This window comes from Olea europaea, unplaced genomic scaffold (genome assembly GCF_002742605.1).
Source record: "Olea europaea var. sylvestris unplaced genomic scaffold, O_europaea_v1 scaffold406, whole genome shotgun sequence".
NCBI lineage: Eukaryota > Viridiplantae > Streptophyta > Magnoliopsida > Lamiales > Oleaceae > Olea > Olea europaea.
The window spans coordinates 394,856-407,773 of record NW_019260263.1 but is presented as its reverse complement, the minus strand read 5'-3'; the positions used below and the strand labels follow the sequence as shown (position 1 = coordinate 407,773).

General features: G+C 34.3%; 1 protein-coding gene across 1 annotated transcript; it reads right to left on the bottom strand.

Annotated features, from left to right (window-relative positions):
* Positions 1-3,746: 3,746 nt before the first annotated feature.
* Positions 3,747-7,834, bottom strand: LOC111387511 (EIN3-binding F-box protein 1-like). Its single transcript, XM_023012071.1, has 2 exons — positions 7,560-7,834; positions 3,747-6,467 (listed from the first exon to the last, which is right to left on the bottom strand). The coding sequence occupies exons 1-2, from the start codon at positions 7,582-7,584 to the stop codon at positions 4,486-4,488; spliced, it is 2,007 nt and encodes a 668-aa protein (XP_022867839.1). The 5' UTR covers positions 7,585-7,834; the 3' UTR covers positions 3,747-4,485.
* Positions 7,835-12,918: the final 5,084 nt, after the last annotated feature.

Here is a 12,918-nt window from a genome sequence, read left to right as displayed (position 1 = left end):
TCTGTTTAGTGCAATAATACAATATGTAACATTAATTAGAGATTTGTTGGTGAAGATAAACTTTTTCATTTATACCTCATAGTATACTTTACTATTTCAATTTGTCAATTTGTTATGTGACTATCATAAGGAAATGTATAATTTTATATATATGCGGTGGGCTGAACGGCCTATTTGTTCTGCTAATAAGAAAGGCGGGGAAATTGATATCTCTGTGGTAATAAAGGAACACTCCAAGAGTTTACTGTTATTTGCTCGGTTTGTAATGTGTATTGTGATTTTGAAAGCAACTGAGTTGTGAATGCCAATAATACTGTTCCTGTAGATACTAGATCCCTAATTTAAAGTTATTTATAGATTTCGTCCCTGATGAAAGTCCTTAAGCAAAAACTAATGTTGCAACTCCATGGCACCAACAGACAGCTCGATAAATTTCACCGTGATTGAGAGGATATCTTGATTACTGATTTGATTAAGATGATGTCATCACGTCTGTTTTGACCAATTCCGTAAAGACACGTGGTATAGACGACGTTTTCACCTCATGGCCAACCAATCAAAGATTAGCAATGGTGAAAATTATCCTAGACATCATGATGAGCAGTAGGAAGCTGACCACTTCGTCCAATCGGAAACCTTCCCAATTGAATTATTTGGCACACCTTCTAAGAAAATCCCAATAGATGACATGACTATGGCAGCCAACCTCCTAAATTCATCTACAAATAGAGAGAAATGGTTCCCTTCATGGACCACAACTAGATCCACCTTCCTCTTTTGAACTACATTACTTTCAATAAAGATTTAATAAATATTCCCAATTAAGTTGATCAAAATTGACTACTTAGATTTTGAATGTCAACAGCTCGCATTTCTGGACATGGGATGGAGTTTGACAATGGTATCCAGCAGCAATTTCCACTCCCTACCACTGGAAAAGAATCTATCTCTGAGAAAGTTAATGGGATTCACATTGGCAGCTTGAAAGCAGAAAGGATTAAGCGAGAATATTGATAGGTGTGAGGTCAAATGATGATACCCTTGGCTCTTTTGCCGAAGAATTGCATTTAATCCTACGACGCCATCGGAAAGCAATTCTTTAATTGCTCCCAAGGTGAGATATTTGAAATTTCTTACCTGGTTGAGACGGGGCTGGATAAAATGTAACCAAAACCGCTCAACCCTATCCGAATTGCACAGTTTGGGTTGGTTTTTAAATTCAATTGGGTTGAGTTGAAAAATCAAATTTGAGGTTGGGTCTTGGGTTATTAATTTAACCGTCCAATCCAACCGAACCTCATGAAAAAAAAAAATTAAAAAAAAAAAAAAAAAAAAAAAAAAAAAAAAAAAAAAAAAAAAAAAAAAAAAAAAAAAAAAAAAAAAAAAAAAAAAAAAAAAAAAAAAAAAAAAAAAAAAAAAAAAATATATATATATATATATATAAAATGAAAAAACATAAGTAGAGTAAGGACAATAAACGACTAATAATTTACAAACGTCCATTTTCTTTTACATAAACTGATTGGTATGAATACTATGTACAAATGCGCAGTTATTTGACGATAACCAAAAAATTAAGGATATGATGATAAAATGAATGAATTTCATATAATTGTAAAAAAAAGAAAATACTTCATAATTTCAAATGTATTTATATATTATTTTTTAGAAATAAAATTCCTAATATATGTTTAAAACACTGACTTTCAAGTAATTTCAAACTTTAAAAAATTGTCTAGATTCGATAAAAAAGTAATCAAATCCAACTTAAATTGTGTCCAAGTCCAACCCGACCCGACTCGACCCAAACTTGTTCTGTTTTGGTTGTGTTTAAACTAATAATTGGATTGGAAATAAAATCAAACTGACCAAGTTGGGTTGAGTATGGGTTGGATAAAATACCGTCCCATCCCAACCCCTGCCCACCCCTAGTTGAGACTTCTAGTAGCTTCGACCAACCTTTTCTTAAACTGCAGCATTTCTTAGTTGATTTAATTTCAGAAATTGGAGTTAAGGAGCCCGAGTAATCCAAAGCTCAGAAGGGTATTAGTAAGGTCAAGAATGGGAACCCTTTAATCCCCTGCATGATGCTACAACAGGCATTAGCAAGATCAAAGATGGGAAAGATGTGCCTAAATCTCCTGAGCTTTCAAATGGTACCATTGCTTCAAGATCACACCCAAAACAGCCTTCTGCTAGAGAATAAAGAGCAGATTATTCAATGAGAGGCAATCTTCTGAAATCATATCAGAAGCACCATTTGCTCAATGGAATGCTCATTTTTCTAAGACAAAACTGATGTGTATTTGGATGTTAATAGTATTTTATTTTTAAATCACTATAAACTATCCTCTTTATTGAGTAGTCTTTAATGTAGTTCTTCATCAATTTCAAGCCGCAGCCTGGACAACCTGATGCAACATCATCTTCATGAACTATGCACAGTCGAAAGGACTTCGGTATATTCTTTCCCCCTAATGAAAAATTACCTTTTCTAGATAGAGCTCTACAACACTAAGTGACAGTTTTTGCAGATTTTGCCAACAGGCATCATCGGTGAAATTTCTGAATTTTAGATTATTTTATTTATATCATAATATTTCTCATTGAGTCTTTATGTATTTGTGATAACTTACTTCCATGGAGATTATGAACCGTAATTTCCTGATTTCAGAGAGAACAGAATTGTAAGCACTTATTATAGTGCTGAAGAAATCTCTCTTTCCTCATTCTATCCTGTTAAAGTTTATTACAAGTGGGGGGTTTCTTCAAAGAAGAAGGGGCTGGGTCATAGGAAGCTCTGAAAACTCTTGAAATATCCGGGGCGTAGGCCTCCCAAAAGGTAACGGAGGCATGCAAAGATAATTGTGCAAAGGCTTCTAATTCTGTGAATTGTGCTAGTTGGTGATCTATCCATGACCAGGATGAAGTTTGGGTGAAACTTAAAAAGTCCTCTCAATGTTCTAACGCCCACAACAGATATTGACCGAACTGTTTCCTACTCTTTCCCTCTGATAATTAAGTGTAGTATTATATATTTTTCCTTTTAACTTTATGATGAAATAGGCTGTCGATGGTCCTTAAGTACATAGAAGTCTCTTCCTAAGTTGCCTTATGAGAAAACCAACTTATCCAGTGCAAGGAAAGAAAATAGCGGGGAAAATATGAAGCTGCCTCTCTGCAGAATAACAAATTTGAGGTAACAAGTGAAGCTGCATCTGCCATGCGAATACAGGAGGCAGGGACAAGTATCCGCTCGAGCAAGAGTGATAATGGGCAGATGATGGTCCTGCTGTTGAAGCTCAAGAACTTACTGACATCTTCACGAAATATGCTCAAGAGTTCGAGTAGTCTCAATTCATCCAACAAGAAATGCTTCAAGAGCATTGAAGGTTTGGTATGTCGTTACTTTAATTTTTATCTTAAAATTATTTTTTAAAAAAGCTTCTTTCAATAGTGATTTTAGAGGAATTCACATTTAAACCAACTTTCTCTAAAAGGTCTTCTAACTAAAAGAAACATTAAATAAAATTAACCAAATGGATCCAAAAGCAACTTTTGAGTCTCAAAAGCTCCTTTTGATTTTTCAAAATCCATTTCATAGCAACCAATGCAAGACACATCAAATCAGCCCCACTTTTAAGTTGGAAATTGACAAGTCTTAGCAAATTAAAACACAAAAGCACGAGCTCAAATTACTGGAATCAAGGAGAAGCTCAAGACTACAAGAGTAAGCACACATTCACGATACATAATAAAGCTTCTGAAAAGCCTTTTTATTCACAACAAAGTAACCATTTTCATGGAGTATTACATAACAAGAAGGTTGCTCGGGGCAGTTCGTAACAAAAGAACCTGCAAAACTAGGGCTTTGTTAAGAAAAAACAACCCAAAAAGGTTGTCATGGCAGACTAAACAACTCTGCCACGGACAAAGCCCACAAAAGCAAGGTTACAAACCTACGACTGCCAAAAGCAACCGCAAACACAGACTGAACGACGGAATCAAACCCAACCATCATGTATGCTTTAAGCGACATGGAAGACTTGGTAAACACAGTGACCCAACCCAAAAGACTAAGGAATAGACGAAGTAACAAGCTTTGACCGAGCAAGTTGGAAGTAACCGCTAGGCCAGAAGCTGAAAACATAATAGTAGCACCATTAGAAGTATCTAAGAATCCAGTACCCAATGTCTATATTCTCAGCTAAGTGTGACAATTATGCAGAATGGCTCCCTTTACCAAGGGGAAAACTTCTTGGAATAGCTTTCTAATGGAAAGAAAGCTGAAAAAAAAGAAGAGAGAAACTGGCCACACCTCGCTGGAAAAAAAGGACTGGAACACTGAACCACATGAAGACCCATGGTTATGGACCCAAAAACAACACGCTGAAAAAAAAACCAAGAGCTATACTGAAGTTGTGAAAACTTGCGATGTACCACGCTATCTGTTGCTTCAAGGGGCCTTTTCAACTGTCAGCTGCTTTAGGAGAGTATATCACACCTCCAAAGTTGCTCAACAAGCAGATCAACAGCACCAGAGCTGATTCCATGGCAATGCTGGAGGTTCAACCCCATCAATGTCTTGCCCATAACCACCAACAGGGGTGCAGATTTGTCAGATACCAAAGAGCAACCTGCCAGGGAAAGTATCTGCAGATTCAGCTGCTTGGCACCAGCCAAGACAGCAATGCCAGAATCAGTAATTCCACAACTAGAAACATCAAGTTCATTCAGCTGCCAGCAATCCCTTGCAACCGTCACCAGGCTTGCATCAGTGATGAATCTGCAGCCTTCAAGATTCAGAACCTCGAGAGTGCTCCCATGCAGCTTGGAAATGGTTGCAACAACATTGTCGGTCAAATTGACACAGCCACTAAGATTTACCTTCATCAAACCAGCTTCAGAGCTCTGAACAAATGATAGAAGCCCAGCATCAGTTATTCCCTGAAGCCCAATGAAATCAACATGAGTCAGGTAGGGGCACAGTTTACCAACCATGGCCAAGCTAGCATTACCAAATCCAGGGCAGTTGCAGATGGTCAGTGATCGCAGTGAATAGCAAAGAAATGTCAATGGAAATAGAAAGTTCATGTTCTGAATTCCAAAGCAATTGGCCAAGGCAAGAGCCTTCAATTTTCCACCACAGTTTGCAAAGATGCCAAAAACTCCAGAGTGGGTAATCCTGTGGCATTCCTCCAATTGAAGATTTTCAAGTGACCCAGCAGCTTTGGCAAACGAAATTAATCCTTTGTCTGATACAAGTGGACATCTTCTGAGGCAAACCTGATGCAGATTCGGGCAACCTTTTCCAATAGCTTCAAGCCCTAAATCAGAGACTCCTCGACAAGTGGTTATTGCCAAAGACTTCAGCTTCTGCAAACTTTGACCACTAGCCATGGCCCAGAAGCCCCTCTCGTTCACATTTTGGAGGCCAATAAGTGCAAGGTCAGTCAATGCACTGCCATAGTGTCCAATTACAGCAAGAGACACATCACTGATGTTAAGTGCCTGAAGCTTCACCTTTGTCACAACATTACCGGCTGACGAAAATAGACCTGCAATTCCTTGGTCCCCAACAAGAGGACAATGTTTAACAGTAACGGATTTCAGGTTGTGGCAGCTACGTCCCAAAGTTTGCAGGCTTTCATTTCCAATGTTTGAACAAGATTCTATTGTAACTGACGCCAGATTGGGACAGTTCTTTGCAATAGCAAGCAAACACTTGTCTGTAACTGCTGAGCAATGGCATAGGTCAAGCTTCTCCAGCAGATGACAGCCATTTGCAATCTCAAGTAGCCCTTCATCACCAATTGATGATGAGTGCCAAATCGAAAGCTCTCTCAAAGAAGGGCAACCACGAGCAATGGCCTTGAGGCCAAAATCTGTCAATCCACGAGTAGAACTGCTTTCTCGGATGGATAGCTTGCCCAAACCTCCACGGCTTCCAGTTCCAACAGCAATGGCAGCCAACCTCACATCAGTAGCTTTCTTACCTTCCAGGCATCTAGAAAGATATCCATCAACACCTGTCTCCGAGTCCTCCTCAACTTCAGCTCTGATTCCATTCGAATCAACAAACCCACCCTTGTCTTTTGACTTCACGGACTCATCAGCCTTCTTAATATTAGATCTGTTCTCAGGCTCAACAGATCGAGTGGTTTCATTGCATATTTCATCCCTCTGAATGCTACTTAGAAGCATAAGCCAACGCTTGGAGACACCTGCACAGGCACTCCTCTCTTGGCCTCCAGGAAGGCGTCTGAACACCTCAAAGAGGCATTCGTCAGGTAGAACTTCAATGGATGGCTGTTGCTTTTGCTCTCTACAGACAATGAACGGGGCAGTGACACGAGATCTCTTACGAGGAGGAACATACATGTCCACATGATGACCTAGGGACAAATAGAGACTCGGCTCCTTAGAATTCGGGAATAGAAACCCCCCAGGGAATAAATCATCATCTCCTGAAATCAGAGATGTGGAAACCAACATCAGCCAACATTTATAGGTTTTAATAAAAAATCTGACAATTTTCAGATAACCTGAATTTTTACATTCCCTTTAGAGTATGCAGGACTCAGATGTGTTGCACATCAAGTAACTATACGTTACCACCAACATATAATTTTACTATCCTCGTCATATATATCTATGAAAATATTACACTTAAAAGAAGTAATAGTCCATAATTTTTTATGAGCAGCCACAATTAACATACTACCCTCAACAATTGATAGTGATTACAAAAAATCACTGTATTTTTCTCCATATTATTATTATTATAAAGAAATTCACCGAACTCCTCTGCAATATTTTCTAGTCTTTTATTATTCTTTTGCCTGCTATTAATTACTTCAAATTGTGGCTTAATCTCTTATTTTCTCCAACAAAGTGGTCTTGAATTAATCCTGTATCATCTTCCACTTTTCGCAACAAACTAGTTTCAGACCTGGTCTAGATCATAACAAACACCTTGGTTGTTGATAATTTTTTAAGCAACAGTTTCACTTCTATCTTTTCATAGGTAACTAACTCATCAATTATTTGAGATTGATACCACTATTCAATATTTTAAGCATCTATATAGACATAAATAAAAATATTGAAAAATATTGAAACAACATTAAAAATAAGGCACAAGAAAAGACCTGTAAGTCTAAAGCCATACTTTAAGAAAGATCCAGATATAAATTGAAATCATACCACCGCAATCAAAGACGGTAAGCATAATTACACTCAGATATTTCCCAGACCATAACAAGTTTTAATCAAACAAAGGCACAAAAACCTAAATTGATAAATCTTTTTTCAAGAGAAACACATAAAAATTTTGAGATAATAAAATCACTCTACAAAGATTATAAGCCTGGCCATTTATGCAAGTGTACAGATATATGTATTTCATGAGAATACAAGATTTAACCAAATCAAAGACATAAAAAGATTAAAAAATAGGTTCCAGCAGAAATCACGATAACAATTTAGATCACGTCCCTATATTCAATGAGTTGAAATATTTTCATCCATATAAACCCAGAAAAGATTAGAGATCTTACCACTGAAATTGAGGACTTTAGACATGGGAACAGTGTGAAAATCCAAGGGAAGTTAAATCTAAAGCGGAGAAGCCCAAAAAACCCTCTGAGGAGAGCAAAAATTACCAAATCAAGCAAGAAGAAGACGATCAGCAAGATCAGAAAAAGAACAGAAAGCATCAGAGAAAAATCAAAGGCAAGAAATCATTTGGGAACCCTATCAAGAATAGGGCAAAAAAAGGGGAGAGAAAAGTGCGGTGGGTTGACGCTATACTGCAAGAATATGAAAAAATATGTGGGTGAGAGATCTATATCTTGTGCATATCTTTCGTTTTCAAGGTGGGGTCACTTTCCTCTTTCTTTATTCATAATTATTACAAGAGTTTGGGATACATGCAATGAACCAAAATTTCATATCCCTTAAAAAATCCTCTCCCTGTTTCTATTTATTTTTCGAAACTACAAATTAATGTGCAGCCCCTTAAAAAATCCTCTCTTATAACCTTAACTTTCAAAAGATACAAACCAAAGCAAGTATTTATTGAAAAATTACATGGCTTGAAAGGAACTATTTCCATTTATATATTTCTTCTGGTCGTTATGAAGAAAATTAAGAGTAACGTGATAGATGTCCATTTTTAGATAACCAAGTAATTGTCTTGCACTATACTGGATTTCATTTCATACTATCTCATCAGTGGTTATATATTAGCGTTCCACGAGTATATAGATTGGCCTAGGGAAATATTCAAGGATGGATGAGACACAAATAAAAAAAAAAAAAAAAGGAGAGAAAATTTTGCGGTCGAAGCATTTAACTAGTTTATTTTGCCAGTGATTTTGATTACAATTCTTGAAATTTAGGAAATGTTCTTGATATCATTATAAAGTACCCATAGTGAACTTAATATTCTTAATGATAAATTTTAGTGTGGTTCGCAAGTGAGGGACGACTGATTGTGGAGTTTCGGTAGAAGCTAAGTTTAAATGGAAGCTTGAAAATTACGTTCATGCATAACTTTCATGCTAATTTGCATTTATTTCACTATCCGGTCAATGATTTTAAATTAGCGTTTCGTGAGTGTATAAAAACCTAATTTTCTCATTTGCTTGTTGACGAGTTTGAGCATCAATGGAGTTGTGTGGTTATTGTTAGGTAGAAGTTAGGTCTAGAGGGAAGTTGCGAGGATTACAATCATGCTTAACTTCAATACAAAGACCAGCAAGATTAATTAGTTTGTGGCGACAAGACTTCTGAAGATTTGTATGGAATGGAGTAGAGAAATACCATAAATGAAGGATATTTTAATCCACGTCACTTCAAATATATATTCTAACTACTTTTTAAAGATCGAGTACTTTATTGATGAGTTAGCAATTAGAAAAAAATATGAAAATTTTAAATCTAACTTAAAAGTTTGTCACGAAAGACACACTTTAAATATAAGACAATACGCAGATGCAGTATAGCTTCTAAAGTTAGACTAGAAGTCTAGAATGCAAGTAGCAAAAGCCCAAAGAAATTCAAAAAAAACTATAGGACTAACGGTAAATAAGGACGTGCCATTACAAACGTTAATGAGCTCATCCTCCCTACGGTTTAGAAACAAAATGTATGGTTCTCTCCAAGTGCATATGTATTAGGAAAAATTACTCCAAGTCTGCACAAACTTTTCGTGAATTTTTTCCAAACTTGGCACGAATTGTACAAACTTTGTAGGGATGACAAAAAAAAAACCGTTCAACCCGATACTCGTGGGGCACCATCCCAAATGAGGCGGGTACTAACCGGGTACATGGGATGAGTATGGAATGAGGGTCATTGTCCCGAAACGGGTATGAAATGGGTGTGGGAAACATAGTCCCCGCCCCATTACCCGCCTCGTTTAATATTAATTTCAAATTTAAGTTAAAATAATATATTTTAAAATAATAGATTTATCATCATTTTTAAAGAGAATAAGTTATTTTTAAGAAATCGGTCAAAAAGAAATACTGTTTACTAACTAAAGACATAAAAAATAAAAGCAAAAAAATAAAAATAAAAGGAAATATAAATAAATGGGGCAACCCGTCCCGACCCGATCCCACCCCAAACCCGTCCTGTCTCGCTTTAACCGGGTATGGGTATGGGGTAACAAAATATCCGATGGAACATGAGTGGGAGTGGCCGACCTGTCCCATACTCGCTTCGTTGTCATCCCTAAAACTTTGCACTTCGAAAATATCCAATAAACTCAGCTCAAAATTAATAGAAATTTATATACAAGGCACACATAATTATCAATCTTTCTTAATATTCATTGAATTTCATTATTGTTCCAATCACAACAAATAATATATACAGATTGTTTGGGAGTGATTTTTTGACAGTTATTTCACTATTTCAGCCGTTATATTTGATTTCTTCTCCCACTTTTCTCCTAACGGCCAAAAAATCAATTCTCAAAAACCATTCTACTGAGTTCGTAATTTAATTTTGTAACTTTATTTGAACAACCAAATTAAGAAAAAATATTTTTAACTAATGAAACTAATGATTAAAATTTATTAATGTAGTATACTAATTTGTTTCGAGAAGAATAGATGAAGTATGATGCTAGGAATCACGATTTTATCATAATTTGTCCTACTCAACTTCACATATCATATTAAGACCCAAATTTTGTTCATGTCACCAACAAATTTCTCAATTTTAATCAAAAATCTTTCTTGGGTAGAATTAATCATATATCTCATATGTGAATTCAATGTAATTCTTAATGAATTACGATATAAAAAGACACATTAAATCACGAAGAAACTCAAAAATAAGTTTGCACAATTTAAAGAAATATTATCTACATTTTCCAAAAATCATGACTTTATAGCAAGAGCTAATTTGGCATTTCACAGTATCTACATGAATTCTCAAATAAACCATAAATTGGCCAAATTCATGAAATGCATAACACAACAATGATAAAGTGTGACATTAATTAAAAGTCAAAATATAATAAGAAAAGTCAAATTATCCAAACTATAATACATCGATCCTCCTAACAATAAAAATTAGCTACACATCAACTTATACAAACACATCCAAATGTATGAAAATAAGTACATCATTGGCTATTAAAGGAAAATAAGAAATGCTGATTTAGATCCCTCATCAAACCGAAAAATATCACACTAAGAGGGGTGTATTCAATTGAGACTTTTAATGACTTTTTGGGATTAAAAAAGTTTAGGGATATTCAATTGAGACTTTTTGAAACTCTCTAAAAGTTACGGTGTATTCAATTAAAACTTTTTAGAAGTCTCTATAAGTCTTTGGGTATTCAAATTTTAATGACTTTTAGAGATTTTTATAAAAGTTTCTGACGTACTAACTTTTAAGCAGAAAGTACTCATATAATATTTTAAAATTTGTCTCTCATTAATCACGAGATTTTGGGAGACTTTCACAAAAAAAAAAGAACTTTTTTTTCAATCTTTCTTTCCTTTAATCTTCTATGGATATGTATAATTAAAATTTATTTTTTATATTCCATTTATTTTTCTTTCTCTCTCTTATTATTTATCTCTACTTTCTCTGGAAAAAAATTAAATTGGATTCTTGTAACTTTTTTTTCCTTTTTCATTCATTTTTTTTTGTGAAAAATACCTATTTTTTATTAAATTATAATTAAATTTAAATATATTAATTTTTATTTATTTTTAAAAGTATACTATATATATACATATAATTTTGATTATTAATTATTTAATTAAAGTCTTAAATTTTTATTTTTTCAATTTTTTTTTAATTATATGAGAAGAAGGAGAAGGAAAAAGGGAATTATGGGAACTAACATTGAGAATCTCACACCAAATCCACGTGAATTCTATTTCAAATGAAAGCTTTCAAAAGTCTTTTGAATTCCACAAAAGTCTATAAAATTTTAAAATGAAAATCCATAGAAGTCTACGAAAGACTTCCATTAATTCCATATAAATCTTTAAAAGATCTACGAAATTCTCAAAAGTCATCACTTAAAAAAAGTCCATCAAAGTTTTCAAAAATCCCAATTGAATACACCTCTCTAACTTTAATTAGTTGGATCAACTTTTAATTACATTTTAGGTCCTTCATCTTTGCTCATTGTAATATTTATGTCCTTAGCTTTTTTTTTCTCCCAATATTTTATTATCTTCAACTTTTCATTAATAAGTATATATCATCTCTGATGATGGTTTCCGACCCAAACCTCCATTGGGAAGCTGTGAAATGACGTTTTTTTCATCATATTTTTCTTAAAAAAAATAATAAATGCTAAATTGCGATAAAATATTTCTCTATAATTTCAAAGCACAAACAAAATGTCATCATCAAAGATGATATCTTCTAATTAGTGGAAGGTTGAAAATTAAGATTCAAAGAAAAAATTGGAACATAGATGTTACAAAGAGCGAAGGTTGAGGTCCTTAAGTACAATTAAAATGTACTGCAAAAGTTGAGGCCGTTTAGTACAATTAAAATGTGGCAAAGGTTGAGGTCCTTAAGTCTTTGATTGTCTTTCCATTAATTTTATTGTTTTTACACTTCGACCTGTAAATTCTTATTGGCAAATGAGAAGGCGTCTTGTCAATTGTGACGTCATTTTGAAGTGTAGTCTGTTAAAACCATTTCAATTGCAAACAAGATCTTATGTTCACATTTCAATATTAAGTGAAAAGACAATCAAAGAAACATTTAGATGGAACAACATAACATATTTTTCATTTTCATTATACTTATATTTTATTTTTTTGTGGACGAAACTTTCTGGTTATCACGAATAATTTTTGAATAAAGGGGCAAATTGAAAAGTCATATTCTCTATCTTTAATTCTTTGTTTTACTTTATTTACAACTTATACCCTTTTAATTAGTTAAATTTTGCAACAAGGCTCCAAATCCAATCCCATATCCCCATCAACTTGATAATTATTTTCTAGTATTGATTGTTGACAACTAATCCAAGTGGGACTATGATGTCGAATGTAATGATTCATTCAAAACTTGCCTACTACATTACAATCACTATACCAAATTATATGACTTTTAAATTTACTAAAAAATTAAAAAAAATCCCAATTTGCATTACTTTAATACAAAGGTCAAAAGATCTAATCCATGAATGTTGTAATAATCCAATTTCACATTCAATAATTGCATAAATAATATGACAACTTATCATTACTCCACAAAGTAAGGTCTAGTGAACGGGATTAATTAAGTTAAAAGTTGTTTAAATAACTTTGTTTGGGCATCATTTAAATAATATCTAATCATAATCTTTCACAAGTTGCAATTGGCATCAATTCAAGTGGCCAAATAAAACACTAAAAAAGGTATTCCCCCCCCCCCCCCCCCCCA